Below are 25078 nucleotides of genomic sequence, written 5' to 3'. Positions count from 1 at the left end.
GTTAATAAAAGTTTATCGAGCTGTTCTGTGCCCTTGCCTTTACAGAAATTATGCACTAAAATTTCAGTTATTTTTACTTCTCTGTACTTGGGATTTTATTATTTGCAGGATAAAGGCCACCTCTGGAGATGTGAGGAACATCATAAAGCAGTGGAACCAAAGGGGATGTTGCCAGAGACTGATTCACTGTAATTCCAGGGTTTAGGAAAGACATTTTATATAACTAGCTCTCACTATTAAGCTATTGCTCTCAAATTTTGAGAAAACCTGTCATTCTCCCGTATTACCAAACACCAAATAGGATGGGTTTTTTAAAGGGTCTCTGTGAGAGTTTAAAATTATTCACCTTTATTAGTTACCACTAAGTATCTGGGATTTAATGGGGTTTTGGAAATCCGTGAGTTCCCCAAATTCCACAAGGATTTATTAGTCCCATCCATTGCTTTGGAGGAATATGGAAGTTCAGTTCTTTGTGTTACAGTGTTACTGGTCTGAAGATGTGCTGGTTTTTAGTGCCTGGAGTGGTGGGTTTTGTGATCAGCCACAGCCCAGTGACAAACTGTGGTCATTGAAGGAAAACTGAAAAGATAAGAGAGTGAAAGCAGACCTTGCTAAGAACAGGACTTTTCTGGTGTCTTTGTTTTGAATTATCTTTGCTATTTATGTTGCTATTCCTGCTCCTTCCCGTTCCAGAGGAGCCCTGCTTTCTTTCAGAGCAGGACTGTGCTGGTTGGTGCTGCTGCAGCTCCCTGCTGTTCACCCCAGTTAAAACCCCTGTGCTGTTGCTTCTCCTGTACCAATAATTCACAAACATGAAAAAGCGTCTTTGATGACACTTGGCCTTAACTCCCAGCACAGCTCCCTCAGTGCAGCAACCACAGCAGCTTTGCAGCCTCACTGTCCCTGTTTCAGTGTTTCCAGCAAAGCTCTGCCCCAGAGCTCTGTTACACTGTGAAAACCTGCAGGTTTATCACTCCCGTGCTTAACCCTCCCCCGGAGCCTGTTGGTGAGGGGCAGTGCTGTGTTTTTGGTGATGTCTGTCTTTGCTCCTCAGAGGAACCCTGACCACGTTCCCATCCCAGGCAGTGTCTTCAGCTATTTCTAAACTCCTCCTCTAATCCCTCATCTGGGTACAGCTTGACCTAATTTGCCAAGCTCCTGCCAGCTATGCCAGTTTCATAAGGAGGGGTAGGATGTGGAATTTGTGTGGAACACTTTGTTATTTTGCACAAGAGTGGTTTTTTTTCTTTCTTTTTTAACGAGGCACTTGTTTATGTGTATGTGCAGCTCGAAACCTTCTCTCTTGATGCTCCTTTATTTCCTGAAAATGACTTCCTTTGTGCATGGGGAAAGTGCAAAGCTATTTAAAAAGGGGGGGAAAATAGAAGATGAAGGAAAAAAAAAACGCCCTTGATTCCTTCTGCTCATGTTCTGCTTCCCACCCTGCAAAGGACCATCCCAGTGGCGTGGAGGGGGGGGCAGAAGCTCAGGAGCAGTGGCTGAGGTGGGCAGGAGAGCCCCTCTCTGACAGGGAAGTACTTTGGCAGTGGAACTAATAAGGAGCAATATTTTATGTTGGTCTGTGCAGGTATTTGAGTGTGTTTAACTCAAGACTGTGAGAGCAGCCCCACTTAATCCTGTGGGAATAATTATAGGAATGTTGTTCACAGGCAGTGCAGGAGGGGGCTGATTTTTGTGGCTGAGGCTTGGCTGCTGCTGCTGCAGCTCTCGTTTCCTGGTTTTTCTTTGGAGAACTCTGAACAGTTGTCATGAGTGTGATTTCTCTTTGGTTCAGAGACACTTTGCAGCATCCCTGGGCAGGGTAACACATCTCTGTGTCTTTGAACAATCATTTGGTGTTACACGTAGCCTGGAGCTGGTTTCACATAAAGCCTTTGTTGCTGGAATGTCCCAGCACGCAGGGACATGTCCCCTGCAACGTCCTGCCTTCCCCAGGGATGTGTGGGCAAGCAGTGAAATGTGTTGTTTCCTCTTCTAAATCAACCCATATTTTCTTCTCTTTTCTCTGGGGAATCACAGGATGGTTTGGATCGGAAGGGACCTTTAAGGATGACGTAGTTCCAACCCCCTGCCATGGGCAGGGACACCGTCACTAGCCCAGGAATCAGACCTCAGGCAGGCTCTGTTCCCCTGGGGCTCAGTCTATCCTTGTTTCCTCCCCAGTGGCCGAGCCCACCTCAGCCTCCTGGGCTGGGGAAGGGACAGAGGCCCCTTGGTGACTGCCCAGCTTTCCTCTCCACATGGGCTGTCGGTCCTTGTCCTCTGTGTTCCTGATCCAAGGCCTTGGCTGGTCCTGGCTCCGGCACATCCCACCTGCCCAGTCCCCATCACCCACCTCTCTGCAATGTCTCATCACTTTTCTGCCAAGGCAGCATCCAAGGAACACCCTGCTGAGCAGCAGCCTTTTGGGATGCCCCAGGACTCCCCGTTGCCTTTCCATAGGCTCAGGCAGCCCCTGTGTGCATTTTGGCAGGTCAGTGCAGGCTTTGAGCTTTGCTTGTGCCCCAGGAGTCTCCGTGTCTCAGAACACTGCAGGGTGATCCTGCCCCTGCTGCCCCAGGTGCCTTGTGGTGTGACCCAGCCACCTCCCCGTGCCTTTCGGCCACCCTGGTGCAGTCTGGACAGAAATATAACAACAGTTTAATTTGAAAAGGTAGTCAATAATGTATTTCCTGTGATCTAATTCCAGTTGTTACTGTAAAAATGCTGTTGTACGTGTCCGTTCTCCCTGACTTATTGTGAAGAACCCACCATTCCCATCACCGTTGTGCTGGACCCCAGAGGGGAAGGGACAATCCACAGGGTGATCAGTGGATGGAGATCCCCACAAAGGGGCCAGAAGAGCCACCAGGTCCCAAGGGAGGAGGGGATAGCACTGAGGTCCCACAGCTCTTCTCCTCAGGCCCTGCCACCGTCCCCAGGGAATCCAAGTATTCTGTGGGACACAGAGGCACTTTCTCCCAGGGATCCAAGCAGAAAAAAGAGCAGGAGAGGTGGCCAGCACCCCTTTCCTACTGATTAGGGGGGTTAGACCGTCCCTGGCTGCGAAGCCTTGAAACTCATTTCCCTCAGCCACACCTCGGAGTTCCTGGCAGATCCCTGGGGCAGCAGCACACACAGGAATGCCCCGTGGGCCTGGGTGGAAGGAGAGGGAAAGAGGATCCAGTTCTATCTCCCAGCAAGGGCAGGATCTGTAAAACACAGAAATAGCCCCAACTGGATTTCTGTTTAATTATTTGAAATTTAGATAAGCTCCCTGTTGCGTTACACAAACAACTGATGATATGTCAGGTGCACTTCCTTGGATATGTACAGTGAGCCCAGTTCCCCCTGCAGCCCTCTCACCTTCCCTTGGATTAGAGGCAAAAGAGTCACAGGATAAAAAACTGTAACCAACCACGGGCTGTTCAAGCACTGTGTAAGTGTAGACATTTATTTTAAGACCAATTTAGGCTCTTTTTGTATGTCTTTCAGTTACATCTGTTTCCGTGGGTGAAAAATCCTGGGAAAAGATGTGACCATCATTTTACAGCCTGAACTACTAAAGGTTGAATGTTGAATGCTCCCTGGGTGTTCGCAGATGGAGCCCAACACCAAAACAATAAGGAGTATGGAGTTAAGGTAAAACACAACTTTTAAAACATTCTAAGATAAAGCAGAATTGTAACTTTGTAGAATTCTTTCCATGCTCTCTGCTGGAAACTCAGGGTGCAGGCTCAGGTTTAAGTGTCACAAGCTCTAATTGCTTTTACAGGTTTTAGAGTGTGGGCCACGCTCATTCAAGGAATTTGGGAGCTGAGCTTAATGGATTCCCAAGAGTTAACGAGATTCCTCAAATTCCATGTGCTGACTTCCTAACCCAGCTAAGAGAAATGCTGAAAAAAGAGCTGTTGTTGAGCTCCAGTTCTCAGAGCCAGGTATGTCCAAGAGCAGAGGATTTGCCTCCCTGCACTGAAGCACAGCCAGGCTGGTGTTTCACCCCCACTCCCTCACAGGGGGCTGCAGCAGCTCCTTTTCCTGCCTCCCAACAGAGCTCAGCCCTTGCAGCCTCTCAGCAGGGGATGACATAAATTCGGGCTTTGCTTTTATCCTGGACAGAATCCAAGGAGCCTCTATTATAATCTTCCAGCTGATTGATCCGATGGCTCTGGCGGCACTGCTGATGTCCGGGGCACTCTGGAACAAGGCTCTGGTTTGACCCTCGCTGCTGGAATGGTTCTGCTCCCTGTGGGCTGACAGGAATTGTGTGTTTCCAGCCTCTGGGTGCAGACACTCCTTTGGGAAGGAAGGATCCGTGTTCTGTCTCTGCTGCAGTGAACAGCTCCCAGTGAGTGTCTGTTTACCAGCTCAGTTTCATCCAGCCAGTTTTTGGCAGGCTGCCCTCCGGTTCCCTCCCCTCCCACCTCCCCTCTGGCTCACTTTTTCCACAGCTTTCTCAGTATTCCTTCCTCAGCAACACTGTTTCTCACCCTTTGCTCCTCCTTCCTTCAGAATTGGTTCCATTCCTGCACCTCAGGAGTGCTGATTCACCTTCTCCCCACACACCTCAGCTGAAGTGCTGCTGCCTTTCCCTCAGGATCCAGGCACTAACCCATAATCCCATTTTTATTCTGATTTTGGCTGTGCACTTCATTATGCCATGTAAACTTGAGGCTATTTCAGAAAAGCATCCCTGGAATTTTTCCAGGCCGGGTTGGATGGGGCTTGGAGCAACCTGGTCTAGTGGAAGGTGTCCCTGCCCGTGGCAGGGGGTTGGAATGAGATGAGCTTTAAGGTCCCTTCCAACCCAAACCAGTCAGTGGAGAGGGATGGAGACTGTTCCAGATTAAGCAATGTCATAGAGGTTGGAATGTACCACTGGGAGAGAAAACATGGTTACTGGGAGATCTTTTCCAATGACACAGTTTGAGGTGGCCATCAGGATGTGCCAACTTGTCATGGAAGCAAAGGGAAGTTAAACCTCAGCAAAGCAAGTTAACCTGTTAAGGAAGTTTTCCCTGTTGCTTCCTGCACCACATGGATGCTTTAGTTACGTGGATGCACTTTGTTTCCAAGCTGAAATGTATTTGTATCATCTGTATTCCACCAGTCACTTGGATTTGAAAGATTACAACACTTTTGGAGTGAAACAGAGCTTGGACAAAACTAGTTATGCAGACCTGAAAGTGAGTAATTTATGAACTCAGTCCCTTTAACACTTGCTTAACCTTTTCTACAGGAAAGCTGTATTAATAAATATTTAACTATTTTCCTACCCCCAAATACTGAAATGAGGGAAAACCATAATTTTTTTTTAACCCCCCCTAAATTCAGCTTCAGGGCACTTTGCCCAGGAGACATGAAAATCCTCCAATTCCATCACTTAACCTCTTTAGTCACTTTTCTGAGCACCTTTTTGCACATAAAGATCAAATGGAAATTCTCCATCATGGATTACTTTCAAATGTTTAACAAATGCCAGCTTTAAGGAAAGCCTTCACCCTTTACTATGGATGTGTTGATTCTAATGGCCATAACATTTGTGGCCTGATTGCAGCAAACAATCTGGACATTGTTAGCCCGTTATTCCATTAAAATCCAGGATACTGGAGACTTGCTGCCTTATTTGGGCTGGTTTTTAGGCTTCACTATTTCAGAGTGAGCTCTTGGCCATCTCCAAGATAACAAGGAAAAGCTGTGCTACAGCGAGGACAAAACACAGGTGTATGAGACTGTGGGATCATACTGGTTTCTTCCACCTTTGGAAGGCACAGGGACAGAATTCCATGGAGAGCTGGGGCAGTTTTAAACACCAGTGTCTGGTGGAAGGGGCAGGTGCACTGTGCCGCCATCAGGGGCCTGTAATCCACAGCCTGGACAGCTGAGAGTTTGAGAAGGAATAAACAGGGAGGAAAGTATTCATTCAAACTGCTGCTGGAAATAAGCTGGAGAAGGGAACAACACAAAAGCCTGTGGACAGTTCCTGCCACTTCTGTTCCTTGTGTTGCCTCTCTACAAACAGAACCAGGCAGCTGGTGTGGAACAGCTTTGGTTCAGTCTTCCTCACCTGGAATCTCAGAACTGGTGCTCCTGATGTTCAGTTCCCTCTGTCCCTGTGTTTTGTGAGTTAGAACTGAAGCACAATGTCCTGTTCACCACCATTCCCCTGCACCAATGGCCTGAGGGAGGGATTGCAGCTATCAGGGTCCTTTCAAAGGACTGAGGTGTCTCCTAACCCAAACTTCCCTGGACTCATCCAGCAGCGGGAAAGCTGCCAGCAGGCTCAGTGCTTGGAGTGCCTCAGGCCAGGACTGGGTTTGGAGGACCCTGTGGGGTTCCCTGAGGGAAACAAGGAGTGCACAGGCATTGCCTGGGGCACGAGTGATGTTAATGACACCCTGTGTCCCTGGGAATGACAGGGTGAAGCAGGAGGCAAAGATACCCTGGGGGAAAGCTGGCAGAGCAACCCTGCCTGAGCCCACTCTGGGATCTGTCAGCACCTTGAAGCAGCACTAAAGGAACATGACTCTGTAGGAGCTGAGCAAAGAGCCCCCAGCAAACACAACTGCTCCCAGTGTCCCAAAAATGCATCTTTGGAAAGAACATACAAACCTGTGTCCAGCTCCCACTGATTTTATTTGAATTAAATAAAAAAAATGTATTTCCCATATTCCATTGATTCATCTCAACCAGTCCCAGCAAAAGGCAGTTTAACCCTCCCACCACCCTTGGAATTCAAACACACCAGTCTGTGGGCCCGGGGAAGGGTTGTATCCACATCACTGTGGAGTGAAAAGGACCTCGGAGACAGACTCCATGGCCAGGCCACCATGACTGACTTCCTGTTTAACCCTTCATGGATCCCACTGTCTGAGCAGTACCTGGAACTCTGTTCCAAGCTGCTGGACACACATCCCAACAGCAGGAATTCCCAACTGTGTTCTGGCACAGCTTGGTAAGTCTGAGCACAGGGCTCTCCTCTAACGAGGTTGGCTGAGCAGTCCTGCCTTGGCTGCCAGAGCCTCGTTCTGCTGGATGTGGTACTCCTGGAATCTCATGGAGATCCTCTGTGTCATCTTTAAATACTTCTGCAGGCAGTTGTCTGAGCAGGTCATCTGGAGGAAGAGGGAGACAGAAGGCTTCAAACAATACTTAAAACACTTCCCCAGCCAGGACCCAAAGTATCATCACATACAGGGACAAACAGTGAGGTGAGCACATCTCATACTGTTAAACCTCAAGATGAGGGCAGTAGAAAATGGGAACTTTAATTGTGAGGTTTAGTTTTTGAGGGATGCCTGAAACACCTTTTAGTATTCATTCTCATATGAAAGCCTCCATGGAAAACATTTAGGATCTAGGATATATTACCATTTCATCCTTGGGCTCCTCTCGTGAAATTAAAACTCTGTATTTTGCAATAAATCATAAATCTATTAAATTAATATATTTTGTTTTAATTCTGTTTACAAACACATACTGTTTTATGGTCCAGTCTCTGCAAGCTCAGCTTAACCTTTTTTTAACCTTGTTCCCACTTAGCTCTATTAATTTTCTCGTACCTGCTTGGTTACCCTTCAGCAAAACAACCAGAGCACATCAGTCTGCTGGACAGGGAAGTAAATACCAGGACTACTCCATCCATAGAATGTTTAAAATTTAAAGTGGGGTTTTTTTTCCTTTCTTTAAGTGTAGATAAAGAGTTGTGAGATTCTTTCTGACCACCAGTTCTACCAATTCTGTGCCAGGGTTCAAAACCTTGCTGTCACTGCAGGAGGACAGAAAGGAAAGCCAAACACTTTCCTTGATGACTTAGAAAACCAGAAAACTGCTTTGGTTCTGCTCAGTACAAAGAGATGTGAAAAGCAGAAGGGATGAAAATGAACAAGACCAAACCCCACACAGCTACACCTTGGCCTGGCATCAGCTGCAGCAAAACCTGCTGAGCAGGAGTGAAGTCTCACAAGGAAAAAACACATTCTGGAACTACCCCAAGCCTGTGCTCCCAGAGGGAGTGGTATTTGTGACACCATGCCTGGGAAGTCTAGACTTGCAGTGGAGACTTGCTGCAGGGAAAGAGGTCAGGAGCTGTTTATTCAAGTACAGAATCCCAAAGGAGATGCCTGGAGGTATTAATCTCAAGTATTTAATAAAAAACTACGACTTTAAAGAGGAACATGGGAATTTCCAGAGCAGATCAGAGCAGTGGTCCATCTAGACCAGTGTCCTGTTCCCAGCAGGGGCCAGAGACACGTGCTCTGCAAGAAATCCCATAATGGCTAATTATGGACAAAACTTCCCACAAGAAAGTTTCTTCCTAGTTCCCCTGTTAACAGATGGCTCCTGTTCTACCAGACATGGACCCTCTGCAACTCACAGAAGCAAAAAAAGGCAGATCAGAATCACCAGGTGGTTTGGGTTGGAAGGGACCTTAAAGCTCATCTCATTCCAACCCCCTGCCATGGGCAGGGACACCTTCCACTAGACCAGGTTGCTCAGAGAACCTAAGAATATGTTTTGGACCTAAATAATGTTTAATTCAGAATAATTATGACCTGTAATAGAATTCCACTAAAGCAGATGCAGAGAAGATCAGGGAAAGAAGAAATCTGTCTTTGGAAGTAAGAAAGCTTTGTCCAGAGCAGCAGAACCCGAGCTGAAAGGAGACATAATTTCTGCCTGCACTGAGGAGTTGAACTCCGAGGAGGCAGAAAATGCTTAAAAATAAAGGTTGGTTTATAACTTCAGGATTTTTTTTCCCTTCCAGTGGAGTCAAACAAAGGTTATTAGACTTTTAACCAACAAAATTATTAACTCTGAAACAGCCTCTCAACAGGAGCAGAAGCAAAAACATGCAACTAATCTCATCGAGAGCTTAATGTTTTCTGCAGGTGACTGTGTGATGGAGCTCCCTGCAGTGCAGAGCAGTGGATTTAACAGCCAGAGCTGTGCAGGCCCGTGTTCCCAGGACACACTGCAATGCAGGAATGTGGGTAAGTAAACAACTATTTCAGCGGGATTGTTCAAAGATTGAGATGTGCTGGAGGCAGGCACCTTCCATGTCCATGGAGTCACCATCCCTCAGAAGGTGGGACACAAGAACCTCCGCTGACAGCTCAGGGAATGACACAACTGCAATGAGCAGCCAGTACTCAACAGAGATGGGGCAGGTTCACTGTGTGTGTGTAGTACCAACAACCTACTGCTGGAATGGGTTGGGTGGAAAGGGACCTTAAAGACCAGCTCGTTCCACCCCCTGCCATGGGCAGAGGCACCTTCCACTAGCCCAGGTTGCTCCAAGCCCTGTCCAGCCTGGCCTTGGACGCTTCTAGGGATGGGGCACTCACTTGAAAGCAACATGCCGGGCCCCCATTCTCCACTGCAGAACCTCCTGCCTGGGTTTTTAGCCACTGGAAAGATCAAAACTCTCCAAGTTGCTTCTGAAATTGGAATGTTAAACAGCAATTCTACGAAAGGGTCATCAGAAGCAATTACCTACCTCTTCTGGTTTCACATCTCTGCTGGTGAAATCCTTTATGCAATCCAGGAAGCAGTTTTCTGTAAGTTTATTGTATGTGCCAAGAAATTCCTTGAACTGTAAATAAAAACCGGACAATGAGTATTAAAAACAAATTCTGTGTTAATTTTTCTTACACACACCTGCCTGGCCCAGCTGGTGACACTGATACCAAAGGATAAGTCACTACAAAAATTTGGTCAGAAGGTTTCAGCATGAAATGCTGCCCCTACTTGAATCAGATATTAACTGTGCTTGTCAACAGTCAAATGTTTAAATCTTGGTTGCTACAGAACTAGTCTTAACCCAGATGATAACTTACATTTCCTCCCCATGCCCTACACCTGTCACTCAATGTGACAAAGTAGTAAAAGGTCTTCAAAGCCACCACTTACAAATGCAATATCTCACCTGCTTGATCTGGTCAGACTCCGATATTTGTCCAGCCATATTCCACCACCTGTGGCTCAGTCACCTGTTCTGAAGATAAAAGACAAGTTTCACACAAAAAGCATAAATATGAACGGCAACATTTACATCAGAATGGAATTTTATACATCCTTGAAGTGTGTTTAAATGGGACTTTGCTGGCAAACTTCCCAGTCATTCACTCAAAGGGGAGTTACCTATTTGAAATGTCTTCAGTGAAAAGAACATCCACAATAATTCCAGGTACAAAACCTTCCCAGATCCACCTGTTAATTGCTGTCCTTGAAACACTTTAAGGCATTTCAAACAGCTGAAGTAACTTATAAAATACCTTATTTATGTTTTTTAAGTGCTGTCAAACTCACAAAGTAAAACTAGGGCAGGAGCTGGGGGAGAAGCAAAGCCATAACATTTTCTGGCCTTAAGAGTTTCAGTGACTTTAGATGCCATCTGTGAAAAGTAAGGAAGAAAGGCAAATATAAACTGGCAGCCCCTCTGAATAAATGCAGCACAAGCCAGGCTGACTCAGAGCAGCAGGGCCTGGTTTCTGTGTAGCTGCACCAAGCACTTAAAACTACAGGAAACGTTCTGGTCCTTGACTGGAGTGAATGAAATGCGAGAAAACACAGAAGAACGAGAATGGCCTTAAAGGAAAAGAAACAGACAAAGAAACATCGATCCAAGAATTTAAGCAAGCATCCTCGAGGAAGACTCACAGTCCTAATCCAGCACACTAAACAAGTTAAGGCTTGAAAGCATCCCTGCACGTTTCCTGGAGGAATACTGAAACCTAGTCTTCCTTTTCCCTTAATTTCCATATTATCTAAGGCCTATCACAGATGACAGTGCAAACTAATATCACATGTTGATGAGAAGAAGCTCCTTCAGTCTAATTCATATCAATTTGTGGAAGAAAAATGAGCACTGAAGAGTAATCATTTTGTGGAAAAAAACTTCACTTAGCCCTTTAGCAAAGGCTCCTCACAATTAATCTTCTGTTATGCTTTGCCAAATTTTGGGCAAGACATTCATGTTTTAGAAAGCTTTAACTATTCCAGTCTCTCAGCAGGGGGAAGGGAAGGGGTACACAAGCTGCCTGAACAAGAACAAAGAGACAGTAACAATTATTTCTACAACAGAAAGAAAACTAAGCAACTAAAAATAGCACCAGGGAGCTCTCACAAGGATGAACTCTCCCTACACCCCTTCCCAGCAGCACAGGGATTATGACATCTGCCTCTTAACATCACATTGTGTCCCTGCACAGGAGGCCAATTCAGGGACTGGAGGTCAAGTGCTCGTATGATTCTTGGATTTAAGATGGACATCCCCACAACCAAGAATTCCTCATGGGCACACAGGTTATTCTGAAGGAGAATCTACAGAATATGGTGGTTAAGAAGAAACAAGATGTTATTCAGGTTGTCACTGAATCACAGACTGCTTGGGGTTGGAAGGGACCTTAAACATCATCCAGTTCCAGCCCCCTGCCATGGGCAGGGACACCTTCCACTATCCCAGGTTGCTCCAAGCCCCATCCAACCTGGCCTTGAACACTTCCATGAATGGAGCAACTTCTCTGGGTAACCTGTGCCAGGGCCTCACCACACTCACAGCCAAGAATTTCTTTCTAGTATCCAATCCCTGCCCCCTGTCAGTGTGAAGTCATTCCCTCTTGTCCTGTCACTCCAGGCCCTTGTCCATAGTCCCTCTCCAGTCTTCCTTCTCCATCGTAAACCTCTAACTTCTTTTAGGACATGAGTATTATGGGGGACAACAACTGGTGAAAAGGGATGGCAACTCCACTCTCATTTCTCAGCCTGTGAGAAAATAAGGACAGTGACAATTCTCCCAGGTCAGTGTAGGTAGATAATTAAAGAGACAGAAACCACAGGAAAGACTTTTGCCTCTGCCAAGCACAGGAAGCTCAAAGCTTCAACAGTCAGTGCCATTTTCTCACACTCAGTGTTGCTTCGTAACTTCTGTTTATAGCAAACCTGGTCTGTTTTTCTGGACTAGTTTGGCAAGATTCAAAACTGCAGATTGAAACTGCAGCTTCACTAAGCTCTGACACCTGAGAAAGACTCTGATTCACATCAGAACAAAGGCACCATCTGATTGTCAGTGTCTGCAGCCCTTGTTCTAGTGCAGGTGTTTCACACGTTCCACAGCCCAGCAGTGAAATCCCACAGCTCTGCTGCACCTTTAGCTGTAAATCACAGGCCTGAACACCTAAAAATGTGCTACCTGGGCATTCTCAGGAATGTGCATATCTGGTTTGCTCTAATGTCTGGTAAAGGTATCATTTCAAGCTTTCCTGCTGTTTCTCCCTTTCCCTTCCAACCTCTGAAAAAATGCTTAAAAACCAGGGATGAGAGAGCCCCATTCCAGGGCTTGGCATCTCGACTAACCCCCCTCAGAGCTCCCTACAGAGCTGCTCACACCACTCCAGAGTGCTCAGCTTTAATCCTAGAGAGCCTGGATAACTTTCCTCTGGGCTAAATGTGATTTGGAAATTCGGGACTGCACTTTTAAACAAGTCACACAGAAGGAAGCAGATCTCTGAATAAACCTCTGCTGCAAGGGCCACGTGGTCCAGGTGTGCTGGGTCACCGGGAGAGGAGCAAGCCCGAGAAATCTCCCTTCTGGAAAGGCCCTGGAGCCATTCCAGATATGTTTCGATGTTCTGAAGAGACATTAAGACAAATCCCTCTGAGTAAAATAAACAGTTAAGGATAACCTGAGGTTTTGGTTTCTCTTAGGTATTATGGGTTTTCCATCCTTTTTGAGCAAATACAGCCTTTAGCCCATTCAAACCTGTTCTCTGTGCAAGATCCACCCCAGCTCCCAGCTCAGTTTTAGAATCTGGAAAATGCTTCTAATAGTTGCCTCTGCTGTGGCTGCCACTCCCATTGCCATGGAAACATAAACACAGTCCACTTCTTAAGGAAAAGCTGGTTTGTAACTAAAACCAGTGATTAGGTGAAGGATCCTGAGCACGGCAGGAGGAACGGGAGCCAGAACTACAGATGTCAGAACTCTTCTAAAACTTCTGATCTGTGGGAATGCAGCTTCCCCAGCTGTGCCTCCAGACCTCTGGAGGCAGGGGGATCATGATCTTAACTCCTAAGTGCTAATAATTGGAACACAACTTTTAATTGTGATTACTGTACTGCTGGGTGACCAAAAAGCCTCCCTCCATCACCAGCCTGGAGTTATTACAGGTGAAGCGCTTGGAGGAAGTTTCTTTTCCCACCCAAGTAACCACCATTCCTGTCCATGACCTAATCTGGAGTCAGGAGAATCCTGTCCCATGGAAGCCAAACAAGCCCTGTGTTTGGGGTGGATTTTTTCCACATTTTTGTGAGGAGCTGCATTTTCCTGGGGATAGAGGTGGTGGAGAGACACCATAAATCCATCATGCTTGTTATCCTGATTAACATCTGAATTACATGTAGGTAAACACCTACTTTATCAAGATAAAGCTTTATCAAGATAAAGATAAATATCTTTTAAAGCCTTTGCTTCCAGTTGTACACAGTGAACACCACGTGAGTGTTTCTGAAAAGGACAAGGAAGAACAAAAACATCAAGTCAAAGAAATGTGCCAAAATAAAGAGGAATAAAAACACTGAGTCAAAGACTTGTGTCAAGATAAAGAATAAAAATACAGATGCAAAGAACTATATCAAGATAAAGCCCCCACAGCCTATAAAGTTCTCTTTATTGCTGGGGATCATCAGGCTAAAACCTGATTGGTATTAGATTTTTAAAAACTCAAAGTAATTGATTTTAAGAGGCCAAGGGCCTTTAAAGAATCAAGAATCACATGGTGAGGTGAGAAAGGGGTTGGTCAGAAGGAGGCTGGATAAGCAGCTGTACCTGGAGCACAGGTTATTCTAACCCACAGTCTCTTGGATTTGGGTTGGACCCTGAAGAAAAAGAGATGAATTGTAGAAATCTGACACCAAAGGTGAGTTACCACAGTCAGTGCTAAAACAGAGCCCCGAGAGCCTCTCTGAACACGCCGAACACGTGCGAGGGCCTGTCCTGGGAGGAAACACACCCTTTCCCATAAGTGTCTCCTATTTAAGTTAGATCAGACCTGGCTGACACTTCTGACCCTACAAAATCAAAAGCTGGAGATAAAAAAACTTCGCATCGATTATTTTTTTTTTTCCTTTCGCTCCATCCTCCAGCTCCCCCTTCCAAGGGCACCTTGGGTTCCCCCTGCTCAGCCAAACCCCGGCACAACCCCGGGCACGGAGCGCCCTTCTCCCCGCCGGGAAAACCCCCGGGCAGGGACGCCCTTTCCCTTTCCGGCCCCTCAGGGAGCGCTCCGGTCCTTCAGGGAACGCTCCCGGCCTCTCACCAGCGCTCCGCGGCCCTCGGGAACACACCCGGGCCCTCGGGAGCCCTCCCGGTCCCTCAGGAACACTCTGGGCCCCTTACGGGCTCTCCCGGTCCCTCGGGAATGCTCCCGTCCCTCAGGACAGCTCCCGGTCCCTCAAGGGCGCTCCTGTCCCTCAGGAACCCTTCTGGGCCTTCAGGAGCCCTCCCGGTCCCTCAGGAACACTCCGGACCCTCACGGGCACTCTCTGTCCCTCAGAAGCCTTCCCCGTCCCTGAGGAACACTCTCGCTCCCTCACGGGCTCTCCCGGGCCTTCAGGAGCCCTCCCGAGCTCTCCCCATCCCTCACGGGCTCTCCTGGTCCCTCGGGAATGCTCCCGGCCCTTCAGGAGCCCTCCCGGCCGCACAGGAACACTCTGGGTCCCTTACGGGCTCTCCCGGCACCTCAGGAGCGCTCCCGGCCCCTCAAGGGCGCTCCCTGTCCCTCAGGAGCCCTTCTGGACCCTCAGAAACACTCACAGGCCCTCACGGGCACTCCCGGTCCCTCAGGAACAATCCCGGTCCCTCAGGACACCTCCCTGTCCCTGAGGAACACTCCCTGTCCCTCCCGGGTTCTCCCGGTCCCTCAGGAACGCTCCCGGTCCGTCCCGTCCCGTCCCCCCCGCGCACTCACCGGCCCCACGCGCGCCGCGGCCCCGCAGATTCGCCGCGGGGCGGGGAGGGGCGCACGCGAAGGGCCGCGGCCCCGCACAGGCCCCGCAGATTCGCCACAAGAACTGACGAATCGGCCGGTTCCCCGCTCCCCCTTCTCCCGCCGGGCGCGGCGTTTCCCGCCGGACGCTCTTAGGGGAAGGAACGCCGGTGGCCATGGCAGCGCGCGCCGCCGGCGGGAGCGGCTGAGGCGGAGCGGCGGGAGCGGGGCTGGAGCGGGGCTGGAACGGGGCTCTCTGCCCGCCAGGCACGGCGGCCGCGCCCGCGACCTGCGAGGGAGCCGCGCCCCGGAGCCCTCAGGCCGCCACTGTGTGAGATTTTCCCCCCCCGCCACCACCCACCCACCCACCCACTTCCATGGAAGCGCAGAGCGGCTCCAGCTCCAGCCGGGATTCCCTGGTCAGCCTCACGGCGGGCGATGTGCTGATCCGCTCCACGGGGCCCCGCGGGGAGAAGCCCCCCGGGCGGGCGGTGAGGCTGGCGGTGCAGAAGCTCCGTGAGGGGCTCTGTCCGTGCCCGGTCCCCGGGGCGGGTTCGGCCGCACACGGAGCCCCCCCGGCCCCGGGCAGGGCAGGGACCCCCCGCACCCCCCGCAGCGCCACTCCAGGTGCGTCACCTGCCATCACTTACCATCATTTACCTCCATTTACCTTAAGATACAGTCAGGGGCAGCTCAGGCTGGTGCTGGAACCCCTGAGAAGTGTTTGCAGCCATATAGGACTTACATGATTAAGGCATCTTTGTATTCTCCTCCCGCACATGTCGGCACTCCTTGTTTTCCCAGACTGTTTTGCACGTAGAAGCCGAGCTGTGCAGGGTGGTAAAACACTGGCACAGGTTGTCCAGAGAAGTTCTGGATGGCCTATCCCTGTGAGTGTTCAAGGCCAGGTTGGATGGGGCTTGGAGCAACCTGGTCTAGGGGAAGGTGTCCCTGTCCATGGGGACAGATTATTAAACATCCTTTAAACTGGGAATAAACAGGGATGTTTAACAGGGAATAAACATCCCTGCCCATTCCCAGTTTAAAGGATGTTTAATAATCTGTTTTTCAGAGACTTTTTCACGTGCTGTAAAGCAAGTCTCTCATCCAGGCTCTCAGAACTCATCGATGTTTATAAACTTCAGCTCCAAGTCCACCCTTGCTTCTGTTTTGAAAGTCGTGATGTTTAGGGATTCAAAGAGAAGGGGGATGTGGAGATTTGGGTCAGCCAAGCTGTAGTGAAAATGCACAACAGCTGACTATGACCACAGTAAAACTGCTTTTGTTTTTAGGAGTCCTCAGCACTACGGGATATCCAGAACTTCTGCTTCCAGTGGAAGATGCAGAGCCCGTGTTTTTATCCCAAATGGTAAGAAAAGTTGCTGTTGCTTCCTGCAATCCTGAACTAAGAGAACAAAACAGCATTTTCCTCAAAAAGCTGTAGCTCCTCTGAAAACATCACAAATGTTTGGCTCAGACTTTGCACAACAACTTTGCAGTTGCTTTTTCCTGCCAACGTGATATTAATGCTGAGGTGTCTGGAGGGGTTTTATTTGCTGTACTGCCTGTTGCATAATTAATACCAAGGCTTGTTTTTAAATTCTGGTGTAATTCTTCCTTTGAAAAGGTGGGCACACATGACACAATATTTGTTAAAACCATGATTTTTTTTTTTCTCTTCATATCATAGGGAAAGAAATGGACATAAGTTTATATGGAATTCTTTAATACTTACTTAATTCTCTGTGTGGGGGCAATCCTGAATTGTTTGAGATTAGCCCTTTGGCTAAACTTACACAAGTATAGTTTCACTACTACTTCTTTGACCATAAATGAAGAGAATACACTTAATCAGCACTTAAAATATATAGCTTTAATCTGAATTGTGCTTCTAAGGTTTTAGTCCCTAAAATGCCATGTGAGTTCTTGACTGCCAAGTCCAGATGATTCTCTGGTGGAGATTGTAACAGGTTTTGTGCCAAGACCTTGTATTAGTGTGTGGGTATGATTCCATTTGTGTAATAATTTGTACAATTCCATCTACTTCTAAAATTTTGGCCACTGAAAGCAAAGGCTGTGATGTTGCCTTTTCTACTCTTCTTCTGAAGGATTTTCCTAGAGAAGCTGCAGTGCAGGAAGATCCTTCACTGCTACTGGAAGACAGCAGAGAACCTGAAGGTAAGACATCAATCTGCTGATATAGCCCCTTTTTTGTGAGAAAACTGATCAATTTGAGGAAAAAGGAGCTTTAATTTTATCTTAGGTATTTATTTTTCTTCATTATGGAAGCTCTTGAGGGAAAATATTAAAATTTTTCTTTGATAAAAAGATGATCATTGTAATTTACAGTCTTAAATTTTGCAAAATTTGCCTCATTCTTGCTGGCATTGCAGTAGCTCTTGTGATTAACTGAGTGGGACTGCTACAAGTTCACCAGAATGTTGAGATTCTTTTTGCTGATCAAACTGTTCATGTCTCTGAATAGAGGGGAAGGGCTTGCTTGGATGCATTTTCCTGTTGTGAATAATTGTACTACAAAGGCATATTTTTCTACAGGCAGCCTATACCCTAAAAGTATATTTTTAGTAGTTAAGAACCTTAAGAAATCACAATGTCAATGTCTTTAACTTCTGAATCTGCCAGCTCCAGTCAGATTTATGGAAGGGAAGACTTTTTGAAGAAAATACACTTTTGCAGGTTTCTTGGATATCTGGGGCTGTGTAGAGAAAAGAAACACAAATCAATACCCTGTTTAAGGCCAAAAATCAATACTTTTGTTTCCTCTTCTATTCTCACAGGCAGCAGCTTATCAGCACTTGGGTACAAGCTGTGTGGCAGCAGCAGCAGAGAAACTCCAAACCTGCCACATCTGGGGTTGTTTCCTCTGCTGAGGGAGAGCCTGCAGTCCTTTTAGCATGATTTGCAGCTGTTGAGAAAATTTGTTGTAATTTGTGATGACTGTAGGGAAATACATCACAGTCCTTTTTTTTTTTTTTTATTAATTTTTTTCAAGTTAGAATTTGCAGCATTTTAGGGACTGAGTTGTCTGAGCTCAAGTTACCCTTTAGACTTTGCTTCCAATTGTTAGATTTCATTGGTACCAACATTCAGTATTATATAAAGTTGTGTTAAATGAAGCCTTCCCTTACTCTCATCATTACTTAAGTCTGTTAACTCAGTGAAGGGAAACAATTGCTTACTGCAGTAGATGGTGTGGTTTGTGTAGGCAGCAGATTCTTCACAGCAAAACTATATGTATTGAAATTATACTTTGTTTCTACCTGTAAAATAGACATTTTGTGTCAGTTAGCTCCACAGAGTTTGTTTATATCCTTCCCCACAGATGATGTTTTTATTTCTCAATATGCTACTGGGCAGAAGGAGGCTCTGAGAGCAGTGTTAAAGCAGAAGTAAGTATGTGCTGTTGGTAGTGACTCAGCTGTCCTGTTTCTTTACAGGTATCCAATTATAACCCCTTCAGTTTTTGCCAAAATGTTTAGCTGACAAGGAAAAAAGTATTATTTACTGTTCTCTGTTACTATTCTTTTTCTGTCTGTGAAGGTGTTTTCAGTTTATTTTATCATCCACTGGAGTATCATTCACTGTTTATTTTGTGTATTTTTGAGAATACCTTTCGACTACTGGAGTTAATGATTTTGTGATAGAAGACTCAGGCAAGATAATTCACCTTGTGCCAAAACCATGTTACATTTTTAAAGACAGATAAGGACACGTGCTGTTTACCTGTAGGCTGGAAATTCTGAGGATCAAAAATTTAGTTGGACTTGGCTACTGGAATCACAAAATCACAGAGCGGTTTGGGTTGGAAGGGACCTTAAAGACCATCTTGTTCCAACCCCCTTCCAACACTTTCCACTAGACCAGGTTGCTCCAGGCCCCATCCAACCTGGAATATTGAACTTCACAAAACACAAACTGCAAACACATTCTTTGTTGTGGTTACAGGAAAATGCCTTTTATATTAGGGACTGTGACATAAACCTGAGACACTTCTCGTGTCACCCTGAAAGATGAGAGTAAATTTGTTTCATGTGTGCTGAAAGCTTCAAGGAGAAAAGCTTATACAGTGATGTTAGTGCTACGTGTGGGAAATCATTTGCTTGGAGGGGATATGGAGAAAACAATGCTATTGACAGGCACTTGCTTTTATAGAGCTCAGAATACTCCTGTACTTAAGGAGGTGAAGGTACAGCTCCTGGGAAATGCCTCCACAGAAAGAAGGGAAGGTGTTGGACATGAGCCCGGGTCAGCAGCCAGGGAAGTGGACTCTGCAACAACCATTGCAGCAGCCACTGCTGCTGCCATTGCCAGCACAGCCCCACTCCTCAAGGTAAGTGGCTTGTGGCAGTGTTAGGTCTTCGTCCACTAAAAATAGTAGATGTTCCAAACAAGCTTCAGATTGTTTGTAGTAGCTCCCCAGAGCCTGAATATGTCTGCTCCCTGTTTTCTGTGTGCCTGTAATCTCACACTCGCTGACCAGCACACCAGAGGGAACTCCTTTGGATTTGGCTGAATGGGCAGAAGACAGAGACCATTTGATTTACCTTTTAAAAATTCCTAATATTACTGAACCACCAAACATTAGGGCTCACAAGGATTTTAATTGTGTCTTTTGGGAAGCAAATCCAGGATTCTGGATTGCACCACTTCTCCAGTAAAGTGTGTATTTCACTCCTTCCTTTTTCTTTTTTTTTTTTTTTTGTCCTCTCTTGCAGGTCCAAAACGATTTGGAAGCCAAAGTGAACTCGGTTTCAGCATTACTTAATAAACTGCAGGAGACAGACAGACACCTGCAGCATGTGGCTGAACAGCAAACCCATATGAGGGCTCAAAAGGAGAAGCCCCACTGTCACCACAGAGTCAGTGAGCTGGAAAAACAAATGAATGCTTTCATGGTGCAGCGGATTCAGCATCTGGAAAAGCTACAGGAGCAGCAAATGAATATTCAGGTATCTTAAGTCACAATACAGAAGCTTTAGCTTAATCATTTCTTCTGTATCTCAGTGTTAATACTGTAATAATTTGGATTATGTCTTAGTATTAGAAAGAAAGAAAGATCCAGTGGCCAGCTTGGGAGTTTAGAGCTTTTGGGAAAAGTTTTATTTCTTGTTCTGTCCCAGATATCTCCTTCCCCTTCCTCCCTAATCTTTGTGTCTGTGGAAAGTAAATGCAAAAACTGTGAAATGTTCTCATTCCCTCTGAGAGATTGTTTAGATCTTTGTTAATTGAGGAAACTTCTATTTAATAAGTAACCAAATTAAAAAACTAAGTTATATTTAAAAGCCCCGTGTGCTTTTTGAAGGGTAGAATGATGTCCAAGCCTGTCTGCATTCTGAGGTTGTTGTAAATGACTTTTCTCCCTAATAGAATGTCAAAATCCACTTAACATGATTTCATGGCAAGTATTTATTCATGCTTAGATTTTTCCTTGGGGAAATGAAAGCCTGTCTCAGGAATACTCTGTAATTTTGTCTCTTAGTCTCATCTCCTCAGCTCTGCAGTGAACACCCGTGGGCTCCAGCAGAGTCCTGTGCCCTCCTCCAGTCTCCTGACAAAGCAACCTGAGCAGCCAGAGCAGAGATCACTCACTAACCAAGTGCCTTTGTCTCAGAGGGGTTTGTTTCCTGCCAGTGATGCTCCTGCCCAAGGTGAAGACAAACTCTTAGTTCCTTATTTTCAGTCTTAGTTTTGCATTAATTTTGTTTCCATTAATATTGGATTGTACAACACATCAATAATGAGTAGTAAACATTCCTTCAGTATAATTGGTTTTATTGCCTAATGTACTGTGTAACAGACCACATATTCTGAAGATATTCCAGTCTCTTCCAGTTCAAATTAAACTGAGAGTTTTGGTTTACTAAGTGCTTCTGCACCAGGAGAGGCCTGGACTTAACTTAAAATAATCTTACTGAGAAATAATCTGTGTGGAAGCCTGTAATGAACTAGTTCATATTACAATTAGGTTTGGGGCTTTTTGCTCCCTTAGTAATAGCATTCAGAGACACAAAATGTTCTTCCTGTTTACTTTCTTAACTAGCTCTGTGATGTTTTGCATTTTTATGAAAAATTCATAAAGCTGGCATGGCTTTTTTTTCCCCTAGATTTTTTTTTTGTGGATTCTGCAAGGGCATGGAGGGAGAGGACAAGGGGGAATGGCTTCAAACTGACAGAGGGCAGGGTTAGATGGGATGTTGGGAAGAAATTCTTGCCTGTGAGGGTGGTGAGGCCCTGGCACAGGTTTTCCAGAGAAGCTGTGGCTGCCCCATCCCTGGAAGTGTTCAGGACTGTGGTGGACAGGGCTTGGAGCAACCTGGGCTAGTGGAAGGTGTCCCTACCTGTGGCAGGGGGATTGGAAAGGACATTAAAGATCATCTCCTTCCAACCCAAACCATTCTGGGATTCTCTGATACCTTTTCCTATGAAGAAAATTGTTAACATTTAAATCACTACTTTTGCTTGCGTTCCCTGAAGCATTTTCAAGCCATTTTCCAAGTAATGGGATTCCCACACAAACATCTCCTCTGAAGACACCAGTTCCTCGCAGGTGTGCCCCAGAGCCTGTATCAAAACATGGGAGAATCTCACAGAAAGAAAACTCTGTGATGGAAAAGGAAAATATTCCCAAAGCTACAAGTGAAGGTATTGTCAGACACTCCTGTCCTCCACTGGCCTGAATAGGATGGCCTGGGGGGCACTTTGTGTGGTCCTCACCTGTTCTGAGCTGTTGGTTTGGTGACACTTAGATACAAATATGGAGAATATTTGGAATATACATTTGGAGAGGGTTAGTTTTGTGAATAAGTCACTCGTAACTAATTAAAGACTTGTTGGCAGTGCTGATCTAACCTACAGCATCTGATTGCTCACTGAAATGTTTTCTCACATGGAAGATCAAGTGCCCATTCATTATCAGGTTATCCAAGAAGATTAGACAGAATGATGTAGAACTTGGGAGCTACTCAGTAACTGTGTCATTATCACGGGTTGAATTGAAATCTTTTGGATTTTTTTCATGGATCCACAAGCTCTCTGTGTTATTGTAGTGAAAACAGGTGGAAAGCAAATGTGGAGTAATTTTCTTTCACTGCTTTCGATCAGGTTAGTGGCATGAGACTCAGGGTTGAACATTTAATCAAAAAAAAAATAAAACATCTTTTTATAGTTGGTTGTGTTTAGCATTGTTTGAGGATCTAAGATGGAGGAAGAACATTTAAAGGATCCAGCCATTGTGCTCTAACAAAGTACCTGTGTATGTCTTTATCAGATCCTTCTCAGGTGCTTCTTCTGTCTCTGTTGCAAAGCTGTCATGTGTTTCTGTTGTTCAGTGGGTCCAGGAATAAATGAAATGAGGCAAAGGAAGAAACATTCTGTCCATAATGGCACAGATTTGTTCTCTGTGACTCAGTCCACTGCCACCCCAGTTTCATTCATCTGTACTCTAGTTTTGCTAATTTAAAGCAGTCTTAGGAACACAGTGTGAGTGCTTTTATGTCACTTGCCTTATCTGAAATAGATCTGTATTTTTAAATTTTAAAAATATTTTTGCTATCCTTGGAGAGTATTAGATAGTGGTGAAAATATCTGGAAAGGAAAATAAAGTATTAAATATATTGAAAAAAAGGGAACTTTCTTTTTTAATGCCTTAGGTGAAAGGAAACTTCTGGAGCATTTTCCGAGTTCTCAAGAAATGCCACTGAAGCAAAATGAGTATTCCAAGAAAACAGCATTAAACAGCAATGAAATGAGCTGGCATTCTGAGAGGGACAGGTAAATAAACATAGCAATCCAAAACTGAGGAAGAGTTTTTGTTTTTTCTAGTGAAACTGAGAGAGGTGTATTAGATATTGGTGGTGTAATAGAGTCACTGGTGTGGGCCTTGAGCTTGACAAAGCTGTGCTTGAAGTAGAACGTTGGAGTATTTCCGTGCTACTTTTGCATTACTTTTGACAGGACCTGAGGGAACAGCATGAGGCTGAGTCAGGGGAGGTTTAGGATGGGTCTCAGGAAAAGGTTCTTCCCCCACTTGATTGGGCACTGGAACAGCTCCCCAGGGAACTGGTCACAGCACCAAGGCTGACAGAGCTCAAGAAGTGTTTTGACAATACTTTCAGGCACATGGTGTGATTTTTGGGGTTTTTCTGTGCAGGGCCAGGAGCTGGACTTTGATGATCCTCGAGGGTCCCTTCCAACTCAGGATATCCCATAATTCTGTGATTTCTGTGGTAGTGCAGGTAGCCGAGGGCTTGTTGCTAAGATAGTTCATAACATCTTTCTCAGGGGTCAGTGGGTGGCACTTGGAGTGTTTTTCTGTCTCTGAGTATGTGGTTTTTTTATTATAGCAGCCTGGAGAGTTGTGTCAGGCAGCCAGATGTGCAGGCACAGCTGGGCAGGCTCTGTGTCCAAGTGCCATTGTCAGTGAGACTCTGAACTGCCTGCTTGTGGGATCTGCATGAAAACACTTTGGTGGGAAGGAGCAGCAGCCACCTAAGAATTCCTAAGCTTTAGAGTGGGTGAAAAAATGTTCTGAGCCATCCAGTCTGAAATGTATTTTCCCCAGGCAATAATGTAATGTCATAACTTCACTGAGAAGTGAGAAACTGCTACATATATACTCTCTGATCTATGGTAGTGTGGACAAAAATGTTATTTGCTTCAAATGGAGAGGTATCCAAAGTTTAAATATTGCTCAGTGAAATGTAGTTTCACTGTTGAAAATACAAGGTGTTAAGTGATAAGCAGAGAAAACCCAGTAATCTCTCTGTAAGTTCAGATGCAAAAGCAAATTCCACTTTATCTGAAGGTTTGGTATTCTTGCACTCTAAATTCATGCTTGGTTTCACAGTTGGCTACTTTCTTGGGCCACATGAGGAGCCATGAGAGTTTTAATCAGGGATGCTTCTCCCATCAGGCACAATGCTTTGCATACAGAGCCAGTCCCTGCTTTTGAAAGCTACAGTTCAATTGAGAAGACAGTGAAAAAAGCAGATGATTTACTTCAAGATCTTGGCCAGTTGAGAAGAGAAATGCACAACATGCTCCAGGTAAAATCCATGTTAGAATGACCAGGAGTTTCAATAAGGGGAATAAAAAATGTGGAGAAAAACTTAGAAGTCTGGTGTCAGTAAAAGTGTTGCTTTTGCTTCTACCCCTGTAAAAAGACCAACATTTGTTTAAAATTAATTGAAATATTGGAGCCTTTGTGTGTGGGAAAGGAATTTGAGCCTGAATGATGGACTGGACTGTAGAGGCTGCCATTGCTCCAGACTTAAAACAGGTGAGAAAGAAAAAAAGGGAGTTATTTACTTGTGTATTTTAAGGTTTCAGATATTTTCAGTGCCTGTTCTCTGCTTGCTCTCTTCCTGTAATACTAGAGGTGATGTAACATTCCCATTTGGGAAAGAACAGTGATCCATTTATCTGCAGTCAGCTTTAAGGGATCACTTAAGCACTTCTTTCCTCATTTTGCCACTTCACTTTGGAAGGAGTGCCCTTTCCAAGGAATTGCCTGGCACACATCCTTGTGTCTTATGCCAGTTATTTTGTACCTTTGGAGGTACAAAACCTGGTTCTGTGCTGGCAACGTGGGGTTTTTTTGACGACTGAGGCTCTTATCTGTTTGTTAACCTGCTTCCACGTGGAAAAAAGGTGTGCTGGGGTCCTCTCTTCTTGTAAATGTACACAGTGGGAGGGAAGAAAGACTTGTAAATTCAGGTCTCTGAATTAGCTTGGAACGTGATAACTCTGATTCTCTTGGTTTCAGCTTTCCTGTTTCCCTAAAAATATTTTGTAGTACATGCCAGTTGTCTGCTGCTGGATCTTTAGAAAATGTAGCTTCACTCATCAGATCCTACAGCATAGATGATGCATTTTTGTATAGATTTTGTAGCATTTAGTGGGTTGTGTGTTTAACTGTTCTTATGAGTAACAGAGCAGGTGCCACGTGCCCCATTTATGTTGCAAATATTTGCTCTCCACTATTGCTAAAAACTTAAACAAGTAACATACCTTTTATAGGCAACATAAAGAGATGAGGTGGGAGAAGGAGTGGCAGGGGAGGAAGACAAAGG

General features: G+C 45.6%; 2 protein-coding genes across 9 annotated transcripts in view; one reads left to right on the top strand and one right to left on the bottom strand.

Annotated features, from left to right (window-relative positions):
- Window positions 1-3425: 3425 nt before the first annotated feature.
- Window positions 3426-15062, bottom strand: TIMM9 (translocase of inner mitochondrial membrane 9). 4 transcript variants are annotated; one of them, XM_039387675.1, is made up of 5 exons: window positions 14816-14899; window positions 13829-13878; window positions 9929-9997; window positions 9500-9595; window positions 3426-4329 (listed from the first exon to the last, which is right to left on the bottom strand). In XM_039387675.1, the coding sequence occupies exons 3-5, from the start codon at window positions 9965-9967 to the stop codon at window positions 3997-3999; spliced, it is 468 nt and encodes a 155-aa protein (XP_039243609.1). In that variant the 5' UTR covers window positions 9968-9997; window positions 13829-13878; window positions 14816-14899; the 3' UTR covers window positions 3426-3996. The 4 variants fall into 4 exon arrangements, with proteins under 4 accessions (XP_039243609.1, XP_039243608.1, XP_039243610.1 ...); XM_039387674.1 differs by lacking the exons at window positions 13829-13878; window positions 14816-14899 and adding an exon at window positions 14970-15062; XM_039387676.1 differs by lacking the exon at window positions 13829-13878.
- An 87-nt stretch (window positions 15063-15149) lies between these two features.
- Window positions 15150-25078, top strand: part of KIAA0586 (KIAA0586 ortholog) — a 73759-nt gene continuing 63830 nt past the window's right edge. For 4 of the 5 annotated variants that reach the window (XM_027717141.2, XM_027717140.2, XM_027717139.2 and 1 more), the window contains exons 1-10: window positions 15150-15614; window positions 16280-16356; window positions 17096-17165; window positions 18331-18397; window positions 19161-19338; window positions 19724-19957; window positions 20488-20656; window positions 21483-21650; window positions 22658-22778; window positions 23920-24052. In XM_027717141.2, the coding sequence (XP_027572942.2) occupies window positions 15365-15614; window positions 16280-16356; window positions 17096-17165; window positions 18331-18397; window positions 19161-19338; window positions 19724-19957; window positions 20488-20656; window positions 21483-21650; window positions 22658-22778; window positions 23920-24052 (1467 nt within the window). In that variant the 5' untranslated portion in view covers window positions 15150-15364. The remainder of the gene's footprint in view (window positions 15615-16279; window positions 16357-17095; window positions 17166-18330; window positions 18398-19160; window positions 19339-19723; window positions 19958-20487; window positions 20657-21482; window positions 21651-22657; window positions 22779-23919; window positions 24053-25078) is intronic. The other variant, XM_027717143.2, reaches the window with a different exon arrangement.

This window comes from Pipra filicauda, unplaced genomic scaffold (genome assembly GCF_003945595.2).
Source record: "Pipra filicauda isolate LSUMZ 115617 unplaced genomic scaffold, ASM394559v2 scaffold581_size553298_pilon, whole genome shotgun sequence".
Classification (NCBI taxonomy): Eukaryota; Metazoa; Chordata; class Aves; order Passeriformes; family Pipridae; genus Pipra; species Pipra filicauda.
This window is presented reverse-complemented; position numbering and strand designations above follow the sequence as displayed.